This window comes from Catharus ustulatus, chromosome 1 (genome assembly GCF_009819885.2).
Source record: "Catharus ustulatus isolate bCatUst1 chromosome 1, bCatUst1.pri.v2, whole genome shotgun sequence".
NCBI classification, from domain to species: domain Eukaryota; kingdom Metazoa; phylum Chordata; class Aves; order Passeriformes; family Turdidae; genus Catharus; species Catharus ustulatus.
In genome coordinates, this window is record NC_046221.1 from 54,686,008 (window position 1) to 54,701,028 (window position 15,021).

General features: G+C 38.7%; 1 protein-coding gene across 5 annotated transcripts in view; it reads left to right on the forward strand.

Moving 5' to 3' along the window:
- TPK1 (thiamin pyrophosphokinase 1) overlaps positions 1-15,021 on the forward strand; it is a 340,579-nt gene that overhangs the window by 194,487 nt on the left and 131,071 nt on the right. For all 5 annotated transcript variants that reach the window (XM_033066879.1, XM_033066870.2, XM_033066856.2 and 2 more), the window contains one exon: positions 6,456-6,551. In XM_033066879.1, coding sequence (XP_032922770.1) covers positions 6,456-6,551 — 96 coding nt within the window. The remainder of the gene's footprint in view (positions 1-6,455; positions 6,552-15,021) is intronic.

Sequence of the window (15,021 nt, forward strand, 5' to 3'; positions counted from 1 at the left end):
CTTCAACATGATTAATAAATTATTTTAGTCAATCTGAATGGCAGTGTCACTTAATGTGCAGTTGGATGAGTGAAAACATCATGAATCCTAGGACTGAGAGCCAAGCAATCCATACAGTATTAGGTTTGTACTGATGCCAGGCAGTCAGCCAAATTTGAGTCCAAAAACTAGAAGAAAATTAACTTCAATTAATTAAGTATTTTGGCTGTTTAAATATCAAAAGTAATTTCCACCAATTGCACATACTTGGTTTCAAAAATGGAAAGACAATTCATAGAATTAAATTGAATTAAAGAGAAGGTGTTCAACACTTTTGTTCAAAAGTATTTGAAATTCCCAAAAGAAGTCAGTGAACTTAAGTGCTTTGCCTTCCTTACTTGCATCCTACTCCCCAAATGCAAAAGGCTTCAATTCACTAATTTCCTGCTGGTTATAATTCATAGAGATAAACCAACCATGTTAGTTTGGTGCCATCATGCTAACTCAGTCTCCAGCAATGTACCACCTACAAGAAATCTGTGCAATTTTTATGGCTATAACTACAGTAATTTCACGACTATAAGGCACACCGGATTATAAGGCGCACCTCTGGGAGTCGGCAAATTTCACAACTCTGTACATTCTATAAGGCACACCGGACTATAAGACGCACTTTTTTTTTGCAGCAAAGATCCGTGCCGCGTGCAACAAAGTAACGAATTAGTAACAGAATCCCGCGATCATGGAGTTTACTGGCAGGTGCTCAATTTGCAAACATTTTTCACAGATTGGTGTAGCCTTTATACGCAACCCCAAGCATCCTCCCCGTGCGTGGGCCCCGGCACTCCCGCCTGCCCCTGCCTGGCGAGACAGGGTTCAGGGTGGCCGCGGCTCACAGCTGCCGTGGTTTGGGGTGGCTCGGGGCTACCGCAGCTCAGGGCAGTCACGGCTCACACCTCTGGGTTTCTGCGGTTCGGGGTGGCTCAGGACCGCCCATGGCTCAGGGCGGCTTAGGGCCGCCTGCGGCTCAGGGCCACCCGCTCCCTCCCTCCCCACGCGGCTCCTGCTGACCGGAGGCTGCCCGGTCCCGCCCACCCCATGTGGCTCCTGCTGGCCGCAGCCGCCCGCTCCCGCCCCGCCTTGCAGCTCAGCGCTCCCGTGGCGCCGCCCCCCCTTGCGGCTTGGCTCACGGCTTACACTTTGGGGTTTGCAAGTTTTGCAACTTTGTACATTATATAAGGCGCACCGGACTATAAGATGCACTTCCGGGTTCAGACCAAAATTTTAGTCAAAAGGGTGCGCCTTATAGTTGTGAAATTACTGTAGCTCAAATTAGAGGTTCTTGTTCTGCCTGTCTCTCTATAATTCTGTATCTTTAAACATTTTCAGAAGTGTCCTGTGACATTCTAGCCTGCCTCATCTTCATCCCATGCTAGACTTGGTTTTGATTCTGGAAGAGGTATTTTGGATCAACTGTGGGCCAACAAACACTGTCTGAGTTTCTGCCATCTCTGCAAACAAATTTTCCCCAACTATATATATATATTTTCTGATACTGATTGAATGCTCTGGCCTCAAAAACCACTCTCCTATTACAGATGAGGTGGTAGAACATAAGGTCTGTCATCTGTTGAACTTGTAGGGGTATGCATCCACATGTTTTATCTTCTTTGCTAGGCCTATTCCAAGACTCAGAGTCATATCCTGCAGACCATTTCTGTTCATCTTTCTGTATATCGAGCAGTACTTTGTTTCAATCCATGTATGCTTTCTCCTAGAGTTGTTTTTCAGTATCAGTTGCATTGAGTCCAATTCAGAATGTAAATGCTTGTCTGCTTCACATTTGTGTATGAAAATGTTGGGGAGGGTAAAACTTTCAGGTAGCTGCAGCTATTGTATGAGGAATGTGAAGGTTGGAATTATTCGCTGCATGGGCTAAAGAGGAAGAGGATACCAGAGGGACAAAATGAAATTCCCTGTGACCAGAAATTTACCTTAAAAGGAGGAGAGATCTGGGAACCCTATGCCTCCTTGCTCTTAAATGACTTCTTCAGGTTCTCTGAGGTGGAAATACTGCATACCAGTACAGTACAAGTGAGGGAAATATATTGTAGGGAAGTCTAGATATACGACGTGGAAAAAAGCTGATGTGAACTGTCTTGTTCAAACCTCCAGAAGAAAAGGTAAGCAGCAGATCATGTTGCTGTCTTAAACTTCCTAATGGGAGGGCAGAGAGAAAACAGGAATTATTTCTTAAGCTGAAACTGGAAACGAAGCAACAGCCACCATTTACAATACAAGAGATCCCTGCTTGACACTGGGAAAGAAAATTTCACAAGAGCGGTCAAGCACTGGAAGAAGTTGCCCAGGGAAGTGGCATCTCCATCCTGGGAGATGTGACTCCCTTTCCAGCTAAACCTGGACTGGAAAGGGCCTTGAAAAACCTGAGCAAATCTAACATACTCTTAGCAAGAGATTGGACCAGACTTTGAAAAGTCCCTTCCAAATGAAATAGTTCTGAGAATCTATAGCTCTTACTCAGCTGGTCAGTGAAATATTAGGATGAAGTGGGTACGTTGCTGTTTGTGCAGGTGAAGTCTAGGGGAAGGAGAATGTTTGGAGATAACATTTAATTTATATAGGTTTCTTAAAATTTATTTGTCAGTGCTGTAATTTTAAGAAGCTCTACACGCTGTCTCCTTTCTCCTCTTTTTGCTTGAGGATGTGTGCCATTAACACTATGCATAAGCACATCTGTTTGAGATTGATAGCTTAAAACTGGACCTCAGTGCTCAGGAATTGTTAAAGGACTGAACTGAATGTCACTGGTGCACCCACTGAGCACAGCCAGATACAGGCTTCAAAAGATAGTCTCAAATGGTTTGCCTTAGGAAGACCTGGGAGATAGAGTAGACATTAGGATATTTTGTGTATTCTGATCTAATTATGTTCTCATACTCCGAAAGATTACAGAAAGAAAATAACATTGCATTCTTTTAACAAAAGATTAAGAAGAACGTGGGAAAATGGGCAACTACACGCTGCCTTCTGCAAACATACAGTGTCCTGTGATGTGTAACATTTCTAAAAATGGGGAAATGTCAAGATGGTCAGATTGACATTTCAGTGCCTGTCTGAATTCAGTGTCTGTCTGAAAATATAGGGTTCTACAATCCTATTATGTGTGTCTGACACACTCCTCCTTCTTTAGCAAAGTGTCTCCCATAACTACTATAATAAGGCAGAACAGTGAAAGCCTCGTACTCTGTGCCTCATCCTATCATTCACCAAAGCTATATTGTCATGAGATGCAATCTATTGTTTTCTTTCCTGCTGTGTGCTATTGATTTTCCTAACCTTTCCTAATGTTATACTTGTTTGGCTTCTTAACTTTCTTACCAAAGGTTAATGTTATGAAGTTGAGCAGGTATCTATAAAACTACAAGTGTTATTGCCTATCTTGCCTTTGTCATACTGTCCTTTCATTAAACTCTGAGTGCATTGGATAGCTCTGTCTTGAAGATTTTTGTCATTCCAGAATAATGCAATGAAGGTTGAAAGGAACTGCATTACAATTGTCATCCAATTCTGTGGCATAAAATATTGGACTTAATATGTCAGGAGCAACAGATTTATCTGAGGCTCTTATACCATCAGCAAACATGAAGTGCACAGATGTTAATTTCAGCAAGACTGTAAAGAGGATGCAGGAATGTTCCAGTTCTGCTGCTTGTCCCCTCCCTCAGTTCAGTCTAACCATGCCAGTCTCCTTGACATTGTGGCAAAAGGAGCAGTATTAAATTCTCTGCCAATTCTGTAACTGGTTTTCTCTTTGATGTGAAAGGAGAATGAGAAATCACAGTTTAATTTGAAGAAAGTGGTGGCTTTAATTGTAGCACTCTATCTAAACATCTTTTGATATGATGATCTACAGCCGTAGTTGTGTAAAGCATTAAAGGCAGTGAGTAAATAGTTCCAGGCACTTATAAGCCCCAGCACCCTCTTACTGTACTCACAGGTACATTACCTGTCTTTAATGAACTGGGCATTTGACATCCCATTCACATATTTACATTGTATTCCAGTGATATGTGTTTGAGGCCTTTTATTGTGAATGTGTTCAGAAGACAGTAGCAGGGCTGAACATATGTTGTGCATCACAGCTTTCTCCCGGAGTTGAATGACCTTCAGTGCCTTCCAATCACCATGCTAGTGTTATCTTGCATTAGTAGTACCTTGCAGTTCCTCTAGAATTATTTTTTGTCAAAGAACATCCTGAGAAGATAGGAAATAATTAAACTCAAGAGAAATGTTTCTAGTAGTAACATAAAATAATAAATTACAATTTAAGTTATTGTAGACTATCATTTAAAAAAAAACAAAAAAACCCAAAAAAAAAACCCCTGATACCTTGCTATTGCCTGTGTAGAAAGTAGAATTGCAGCCTACCTGCTGCTGAGAAAACTTGCTGTTCAAGATCAGGATTGTTTATGTCTGCAGGAAGGAGTATTTTGAAGTGCTGAGGGAGAGTAGGGATTAAATTTTTAATTCATAAATTGGTATCTATAAACCATTTACTTCTGCCAATGCTGTGAAGCCAATGAATGGCTCTGGCAAAATATAAAAGGCTTGACTTCTCTACTGCTAATTTAAGAGCTGGCAACTGAGGTTGTGTCTTCTCCCGTACTCAGCAGTCGCTTTCCCTGCCACTGATTTAGTCTTCATCTGTCATGTTCTCAAGCTGCTCGGAGGCTGTCTGAGAAATACTGAGGTCCTGTCTGTTCATGGTTTCTCACAACTTGGTCTCTCTTCCCACTATCAGTGCTGATATCAAGACTGTCTGAGAGCACCCTATCCTTAGTGAATAAGATACCTTTTCATTTAGAGTGGCTTGGATAAACAAGTTCCCTTCAGTAGTTCTCAGATCTGACTATGAGCTTTCCTGGGTGGGACTGAACAACCCTGTACCTTTCCTGGGCTCCCTGGGTGTCTCTGGCTGGTGTTGCCAAGCTCATGTGTTCATTACAGACTCCAGATGACCTGTGTCACTTCTCCTACTGTGGATTTTACATTTCGGCCTTTTCTAGAGAAGAGTGGAGATACGGCAGCTCTTCGAAGAGTTTTGTGCTTAGCACTGAGTGCAGATTCCAATTACCTTTTCCCTCACTGCTTTGCAGGGGAAGCAGCATCACTTCTACAATGGAGGTCTCTGATTACATGTGCTGTTGCAGCTACACCATGCTTCATCTTGGCAAGCCTATTATTACTGCTTGAGAAAATATTTAGAGCAATATCAGATCTCAGAAAGGCTGCTACTTTTGACCAGTTTTCTTTCAGAAGTTTTTAGGAAGTGCAATAGAAAACCTGTTATTATCTTCCTGTTTTTCTCTTCTGCTTTATCCAAATCCCCTACTGCCTGATGATTTTATTTGGTTTTATATGCATTCTGGCTGTGTGGGGAAGCATTTCAGTGATAGTGTATGTCTTCCTCTTAGAGGCTTGTTACTGTGTTGCACGCAATTCACTAGTCTGGGAAATTTGGTCTTTACCTTTATTTTTACCACCAAGGTAAAGACAACTTTAACATTTTTATGATGGCTTTGTTGTTTGGGGTTTTTTTCTGATGTAAGAGACTAATGTACTTTATACACAGAGGCACACATATTCTGAATGCTTTTCTCTTATCAGTTGTTATTGTGTATAGCAGAAACATAAAATCTGTCAAGTAAGACAAAGCTAGGCGGCTTTTAAGAGGATCTCAAAGTGGTAGGAGAGGGAACTTCTAAATCCAATGTGTATGATTCTTTTTTTAATTCACAATGCTGTGTTGCGTATTTTTTAATTCCTTAAACCTCTTTGAATAGTTACTTTATGTGGTAGATACACTCCACTTTTCCTTACTCAGCTTTTTATCAGAGGCTTAGAAATTGCTTTAGCTCTCAGTTAAGAAATCTGAACTACTCTTCTCTAACATATTCTCAGCCATAATACCCAATGCAAGGAAGCTGTTGTTGAATCACTGCAAATTAACTGCAGTCCAACTGCACTGTTTCTGGGATGCTTGAACACTTTTGTGTGCTCACGTTTATACAGGTTTGAGTTTATGTAGCAGAGACACAATAAGTGCATCACCAGAGAGGACAGTCAATTTTCCTGAAAATTACAGATCACCCAGGGCTCACTACACCAGAACTTGTCCATCCAGCAGAGCACTGTAAAACACACAGATGTACTCAATGGGCTTTGAATATATACTCCTGGACCTATCAGACTGCTGGTTCATAGTAACTAGTTCAGCTGGGACCTACTGTCTTTGGACTCTGTAAGGGTCTTTTAGTTAATCCTGCATCTCCATGCAGAGACTCTGCATGGTTGTCTGCAGTTAATTTCACCAAAGACATCATTAGTTCTCAACATTGAAAGATTACTGACTTCTTTTTTTTCTCTCTCTCTCTGTTTTGTTGCTTCTTCACTAGGGATGTGAGTTAATTGAGACCATGGATCAGGACCTCACAGATTTCACCAAGTGCCTTCAAATACTCCAGAAAAAGATAGAGAAGAAAGGCCTCCAGGTAAAGACAACAAATCTATTTTCTGTTTTTCTTAGAATCTACTGTTTTTCTCATTGTATTTAGGTTTATCTTTCAAGTTTGCACTGAAATGAAACTATTTTCAGTAGCCTTGACATTCTGCAGTTTTGCCATAATTTACTGCATACCTTGCAAGCATTGATGCTTCTGCTAAAAGAAATTACAAAGCATGTCAATGAACAAGTGTTAACTTTCTTAAAAGGCAGCTTGTATTGATTTCTGTTAATGAACTACCCAAAGTGCAGAAGCCTGTTGTGGCTAGTGTTCAAAGCAAGACTCCAACTTCAGCATGTAAATATATTTTTAAGTCTTGGCACACTAAGCCTTGATGTTCATCCCCTTTCTCTCCCCTTTCAAAGGTGAAATGGAGAGGGAAAATCTTATCCTACCAACATTACAAATGGTAAGCAGTACCTCTTTCTGCAAAATGTTCCTCTGGAATCAAAGGCAGGCTTTTCAGAGCAACCAGTGCACTGAACTTAAAAGAAGCCATATGGAGTTGTCCAGCTCATGTCACTGTAAAGGCAAGGGAGATAACATTCTCCCTCCCCTTCCACAGTTCCGTTTCAGAGGCTCACTTGTTTTGTCTCTGAGATGTACAGTTAAAATTGGGAATTTCAAATGTGATGAGTAGGTGGCAGATGTACTCTTGAGATTGCTACCCTTTCCTCCCCATGGAACAGTCATTCATGTCAGCTGACCTCTCTCTTCTGCTCTTCATGTATGAGTGAAGAGAAGGAGCAGCTGCTCCTTACACCAGAGCGTGTAAGAAAATTAAAACAATAGCACAACATGGAAAGAGACATGAAAGCTTCTTTTCCCATTTTCATTGTAGCAGGATAAGAAAGTTGCCTGATTTCCTGAGATCACCATACTGCAATAAAGCAGCGAGGGATCGAAATGCCAATTCCTTTCTCTTCTTCTTCCCTCCTCACTCCATGCTGATAAAAAATTCACTAGTTTTTGCTTAAGCTGTTTTAAAACTTCTTGTTTTTCTAAACACAATAAATGTCCATGGGACACTTTGGAGTGCTGCCACACAAGGCCCATCTGCAACTGCATCTCGAACAACACTGTTGCTCATCAGAGCTTTTTTTCCCCATCGTTATAGAGAGAGATGGGATGGTTTCACCATACACTTCTCTTATCTGTCTGGCTGTGAGCCAGGAAACTCTTTAAAAACAATTTCTTTTCTTTTCCGCTGTAATTTGTCATCACAAGATCTCAGAGGTGTGTCTTTCCATCTAGGAAAGGAATGGTAATGTGTGCCATTGGAGCAGGTGAGCCACCTATGCCTAGGATTTGTTTTGAATTTGGCAAGTAAGGTGCTTTCCTCTTAATAGAAATGCCATTACAATGAAGAAGAACTTAAATGTTTCCTGGATTCAGTTCATTATCCATCCCAGCTATTGGTGGAGAGGGAATTTTTTTAAGCTATTCCAGGAGGTTTTATGATGAATAATCAATGTGTGGTTAAAATAAGACAGCACAATATGAAAGTTACAGCAGGTATGTTTAAGCAATAAGTAGTCTATTTGTAGAAGTTTGAGTTCTTTGATCACTCTCACAGTAAAGCCTTGTTAAGTTGGCTAAAGGACACCACATTGTAATCTTTGAGGATATTTTGTAAGATACAAGCCTGAGTGTAATTGCAGTAATTGTGCAGTGATCATGTCAATGCACTAAACCTAAGATCTCATTTCAGTTATAATTGTGTGCTGCTACATGTAAGAGATGTGCTTTAAATACAGTCAGTTTTTCAGAGGTGCAAGAAGTAACACATAAATTTTCTAAAATTAAGGATGATATTCATTAAATGCTAGCTACTTTTTGTTTACTGTGCTTGTTCCATAAAACATATTAAGATACTATCTTATTCATGAACACTAGAGAAAGCATAATGCATTTCTACTTTTGGTCTTCTGCATTCTCTGGCTAAAGAATTTGAAGAAGTCATTGAGACTTCTTAGTCACTTAAGGAGATAAAATGTGAAATTTAAGCAAATGTAAGATAAAACTGTATCACAGCTCTATAAATTATTGGTTCCGTTTCTAATTTGCCCTTTGTTCAGAAGCATTGGATATAGTTCTTTAGTAGGTTTGGTGGTTCTTCAAAATGTCCTGATAATGCAGAGAGTAGCTTAATGTCTGGTCCCCAAATGACACAGAGATTCTGAGCACTTGCAAAATACACTGGCCTCAATTTATTCTCAGCCCTTCCTTCTATATAGGATTTGACTCTTGACCCTTCTGAAACTGTAGCCTCTTTAAATACCTACATTTGCACTTAATTTAGGTTTCTTTATGGGTAACATTCTGCCACAAAAAAAGTCAAGGGGTAAGACAACAGACTTTTCCAGCCATAGACCTAAAATCTTTAAGGAAATGCAAAATTTTTCAGTGAAGAAAGCTGCCACTGAATTCTGTGGTCGCTTGAGAGGTACACACAGATGAGAAGAAAAGAAAGTCCAGGGTGTGAAAATTAGAAGTGAATAAAGAAGGAGATCTTCATCTGCATTTGTGTTTTTTGACTTCAAGGACAAACTTGCATGTCACAAGGTGGAGTTCTTTTCTTTCTGTAAAATATCAAAAAAGCTTTCCTTTTAACTGAGAGTATTAACTAGGTGGAATATGTCTTCCTGGTGCCAGAAAAAATATGTTTGTCTCCAGTTTTGATTTTTCCCCACTCTATCTAAAGCATTTTTTAAAGAGGACTAAGACAAAGAGAAACTACAGATTTGTTTTCCTATGATTTATAGTTGAAGTTACAAAACAAGGAAAGTATCTCTTTAGTATGTTTAAAAAATTGATGCCACAGTCATGCTGTGTTTGCTGCTATTTCTGGGTAGCAATATGTTAAGCTGGGAAGTTAATTGCCTTCAATGTATACCATGGATCCACAATCCCACGAGATAGTTTGTCTGGATGAAATTTAAGTGTGAATAGCTGAGGTATTTAAAACAGGCATGCCTCCATTGGTCAGAGAATAAGTTAACATTTGTCTACAATACTGAAGGGATAAAATTTCAGCTTTGATTTATCAGTCACATCTGTGGAAGTTCTATGTTAAGGAGGTTTTTGAGCCCACTTGAATATATGCTGGCAATATTTTGTTCCAAAGAGATTAAGTTTGTGTAATTTACTTTTCATGTCTCTGTGCCTTTATCCTCCTCCTTTTCTTTCTTCCTGCTCATCCAAACAGCCTTTGAACAAATAACTTTTGAATAGAAGAATAGCATATTGAAAGATAACCATATCAAACAGCTTTCTTGGAGGTCAGCTGAGTGAGAATGCATCTGAGGTAGACACACAGTGCTACTACTTGAAAAGAAGTATGCAAATAAAGTTAACTTAGATTTTTACTGGTAGGTAGTTTGAGAAGAGCCTTAGAAATGTCTTTACCACAAGGAAATATGCAGATAGAGTTGATGGTCAGCTGAGATACAAATCCTGGAGGAAAAAAAACCACCTCATTAGTTCTTGAACTCCTTGTTCAATATAAAGAGCAGTAATTCTGTCTTCTGGAATAATTAGCCAAATTCATGACTGCTTTTTTCCTTATTTCTCAAATAAACACTCTAAGAATTAGTTTCTGAATCCTCAGGGTAATTAATTTCTGATTTACATTGCATATTTTGGTTGCATAGCCAAGTCGTTGTGGTCATTTTGTGAGATCTAAGTCACATAATTATATGTATTTATAATTACATTCTGCAGTGAATTTTAGAAAAAGCAGTACCCTTTAAATGTGCAAGCTTGAATCAGTCTTTATCTTCCCTCTCCCCTAATTCAGCCCTAATTCATTTTTGAATTGCGTTCTATTGGAAGGGTGAAGCAATGAAATATCACCAAGAGAATCTGACTCCTGAAGTTTCTTTCCAATCTAAAGGTTGTTAGATATTTCTCTTTCTGCATGACTGTGAGTAGGCACGCACACACATGCACATGCAAGTATGTATATAAATGCACACCTTTTCTGGCAGTGTTCCTTCCTGGCCCTAATCGGTTCATTTTAAATGTCTTAATAACTGTCTTTATTGCTGCTGTGTGTGCCTTTCACATTGTTTATGGTCTATTAGGTGTGCACATTTTGCTTTACTGCTTTGATCACTATTTTATTCATTCTGTAGTTATGTGAGTACTTTCCTTTCTTCATTACAAGACCTTCAAATAAACTTATTTCTGTCTGGTACTACTTTCTGTTCTTAATTTTCTCTCAACATGAGCTATTTCTAGAAACCAACTGAACTGGCAAAATGACAGGCAAGCTTACAATATCTCTTATTTAGGGATCAACAGATCTTGCATTAGAAGTGTGTGTTATTATCTTTGATTTGCAGATTGAAAAGCAAAAGTACAGAAGCAATTTTTCCAGTCTATCAGCATGCTAGTGGTATAGTTGGGAATGATCCTCCAATTCCCAATATTCATCAAATGCTCTTCAATAACAGCATCTCTGGTCTCTCTCAGCTTGTAGCAGCTCATGCCAGTGAGAAAGTGTGTTTATCAATTTTGCAGCTCCAAGAAGAATACTCATATTATAAAGATAGATTTAAGCCATTATCTCAGAGTTACAAATGGTGCTTTCCTTAACTGTTTCATCTAAAATACCATTTAGTCTTAAAACCAAGCTCTGGGACTTTTCATTTAGCTTTATTATCTTTTCTGTTTAAAAAAAAGTTAAAGCAGCTCATTTGGTTATATGGGTTGAAGATATAAAAAATGAGTTTTATTGAAACCTACATGCCTTTTAGTGGTTTTAATGTTAGTGTGTTTAAATTAATGAAAGCACCAATGTCAATATGAAAAAGGGAAAATATCCAAACCTACTCTTCCAAAAAACTCTCGGCAATAAAGGGGTACTCTACTAAAATTTCCATTTTAAAATCACGCTTCAGAGGTTCAGTCAGTCAGCAGTCAGTCTATGGTACTAATTCTTTTAAGTGAATGCAAGCATTCTTCCCTTTCTACTTTTAAAGAAGTGTCAAATCAGTCCACTTTCTTTTATGTTGAGCAAGGCTAAAGAAGTTAGTGAAGTCCTGTGTTTGTAAAGTGCCAAAGAGAAGACAGTGATGTTCATATATCACCTTCAGCTTACTAAACCCTCTCTGGCTTGTCTTTATATGAGTAAAAACAGCCCTGAAGGAAAACCCAAAGTACCCTAAAACAAAAATCAGAAACTACTTTAAAATAGAGTGATTTTTTTACATAAAGAAGAGTCCCATAGAGAAACGGTATAATTATTGCAAATACTGGGCACTATTTGGCTTAGTTTTGGTTTTGCGTATCAGTTGAGGTTATTCCTGATGATGTGACTTTTTAGCAGTAAATAGATTGGTTTCATTTCCTGACTAAATCATAATTTTCCTGCTCATGCAGGTAGTTGGTAATTTCAGGATGGAAAGCTACTTGGTTTGATTTTTGAAGACTTTTGGTTATCCAGAATAGTAGTAGGAATGGCTCTTAAAGCAAAGCCTACGAATGAGGATAGTCTGTTACCAGGACTTGAGAACAGGGAAGTTATTAAATACCAAAATAGGGGAGAGAGGAAGACTGGAAAATCCCAAAGCTGACATGGAGTTGAAATGTGAAGTTTTTATAAGAATCACAGAATGGTTTGGGTTAGAAGGGACCTTAAGGATTGTTTATTTCCAGCCCACAGCCACAGGTATGGACACCTTCAGCTAGACCAGGCTGCTCGGGGCCCCATTCAGCCTGGCCTGGAACACTTCCAAGGCTGGGGCATCCATAACTTCTCCCTGGAACTAGTTCCAGTGCCTCACCACTGGACCTGAAGAACCATAAAGATTTTGAAGCTTGTGGATTTATCACCAAATCCTATATAGAAGGAAGGGCTGAGAATAAATTTTTTCAGTTTTGGTGGTACTACTGGGTTTTTCTTCTTGATGCTTCGCAGAAGGAGAATAAAAATGCAAATGAGATATATTTTAGGAGAAGTTAAATATGTGTAGTGAAAAGGTTCTTATTCTGTCAAGTGCTGCATCAAAAGATTTTTCATGCATTTTTAATAGTAATCTTCTTCATAAACTTTTCCTGTCCAAAAGAAACAAATGGATCTGAAGTATTTCCTGTTAATTCCCACTTCTAAGATGTAGTATTTCATAATACTTTTCACCATGAGTAAATCCCTCCTGTAGGGTGTTCAGACATATCCTTGGACTACTTTAACTCTTAAGGTCCAAGGAAATGGAAAAGGAAAGCAGTATCTAATCCATCTTTCCTACTGCTGAATTATTTTAATGCTTCCCATTGTAAAGGTATGGAAAAATGCATTTCTTATAATACAGGATATCAGAACTTGCCAGCTCCCAAATAGAAACCCTAACATCATGTAAGGTGTGTTCCTGTTCCACTATAGCTGTGAGCATCAAGACACACTGAATATCTTTGCCTTCAAATTATTTTACACAATACAGGTGTCTGCAGGAGCACAGTATATCACGTACCAAGACATTTTCTTACGTAATCCTTGTATGCTCTACTGGGGCTTGTATTGGATCTATGAAAATAATTTTTTTAAGACACAGGCAGGGAAGGGATTCTGGAGAATACATTGATTTCAGTTGGTTTGTTTAAAAAAGTTAAATCTCATATCAAGCTTTGGGGAGAGGAAGAACAAGGGGAAAAATACTGTTTATTTAGGCAGTTCAAGGGATTAGCGAGATCAAGGATATGCTCATTAACAGGACTGCAGAAGCTAATAAGGAAGCCAGCAACTGTTCTCTCAACTTAGTCAAAGGCTAAATATATTTGAAACAGAAAGCGTGAGGTTACTACAGGTGATGTACTGTTTCCTTTGCAACCACCAATTCTGCTGTTTGTAACTTACTCATAGGAGATTTGATTCTCCTCCCCCTTTAAGACCCTTCTGCTTTGCAGGAGCACAGCTTCCCTGAGAGCAGCTATTGCTGATATAACTGCCCCCATGCTGGGAAAGTGGTCGAGCTACAAGGACATATCATTATCCTCAAAAGACTGTCATACTTGCATTGACACAGTCTTGGACGCAAATATTGTAGTGGGAGATCTTGAACAGCCATATCTTTTGACACCAGGAATTTTTTTGCAGTTCAAGGACTGAGAGCTCTGTTTGTTGCCTGAGATCTTCATAAATAACTTGGGTTTGGGTATTTTTTTTCTTGACACATTAATACTGTGATATTATGAAATCTCCCATGTGATATTATGAAATCTCCCATAAGTTACAACTGTTTTATTAGATTGTGTTTAGTTAATGGAATGTAATTTTATTGTTAAGCATATTAACAAATTTGAGCTGGTATGATAAATTTTAACTGCAGATTATAACAGAGCATCTTTTAGATCTCAAATATGGTTTCTTCTTACTAAATCGACATGTCTGTCAAGAATGACAGTTTTTTGACTGTTGTAGGGATAGTTTCATAAAAACTTCTAGCAGTTTTCTACATTCCTGAGTGTAAGAAACACTGGCTTTAGAGAGCATACTTTCATAACTTCTTGAGCTGCAGTGATCTGATCCTTAAAGCAGAGGGTAAATCAGTCAAGAAATAAATTTCTCTTGTAGCTTCTTTTTTTTATCCTATTCAAATAGATTTGTTTAACCTAAGTAGTGCATATAAGAATGCCTCCTTACTGGTTTTGGATTGTTTAAGATTTTTTTGCTATTACATAGTCCCTCTTTTTGTAATATTGTATCGCCTTTGACTAGCCAAGAGAAACAGTGAAATTGTAATATCAGTAAGAGCTTTTGAAGCGGTGGTGGCTCTTCCTCTTTTTTCTTTTCCTTACGTAGAAAGGAAGAGGGGAGAGGAAGGTATTAAGACCACTGGAAAGTAAAAGTGTGTGGCTGGTGCTACACTGAAATGTTTTAGCCTGTAGTCCTGAGGCTCATTGTTTTCTGCAATGCTTTGGCTTTTCCTGACATTTAACTCTGCACCTCTTTACTGATGCCAGTTCTGTTCAAGAAGGGACAGAGGGGTGTAGCATAATTTAATTCTTAACAAATATTGAGAAAATGAGCTGGCCTGGTAACATATGAAAAACCCCTACAGTATTCCCACAGGGAAAAAGGCAGTAGCACAAGCTCAACAAAAGTAGGGACTGAAGGATCTTCATGGCAGAGCTGTCGTGGCAACTAGGCTTTGCTAGTTCTGATACTCATGCTATTCCTTATTAAATCACCTACCTTTTACTTTGCCACTGACAGGGAGTGGTATCTTCAACTTGCCTAAAGAAGCCATTGAGTTTCCCTTTTAAACGACTGAACAACTAAGTACTGAACAATTAAAGCTCAATATTTTCTGCAAATTAAATGTGAACATAAAATGTTTACAGCTTCACAATTGCCTCCAGTTTAAGAAATTATGCTTCATTTCTTTTTAAGTGTGTGGCTAAGTGTATATGGTCTAGAAGACAGTGTAGAAAAATAAAATACATTCTCTAATTACTC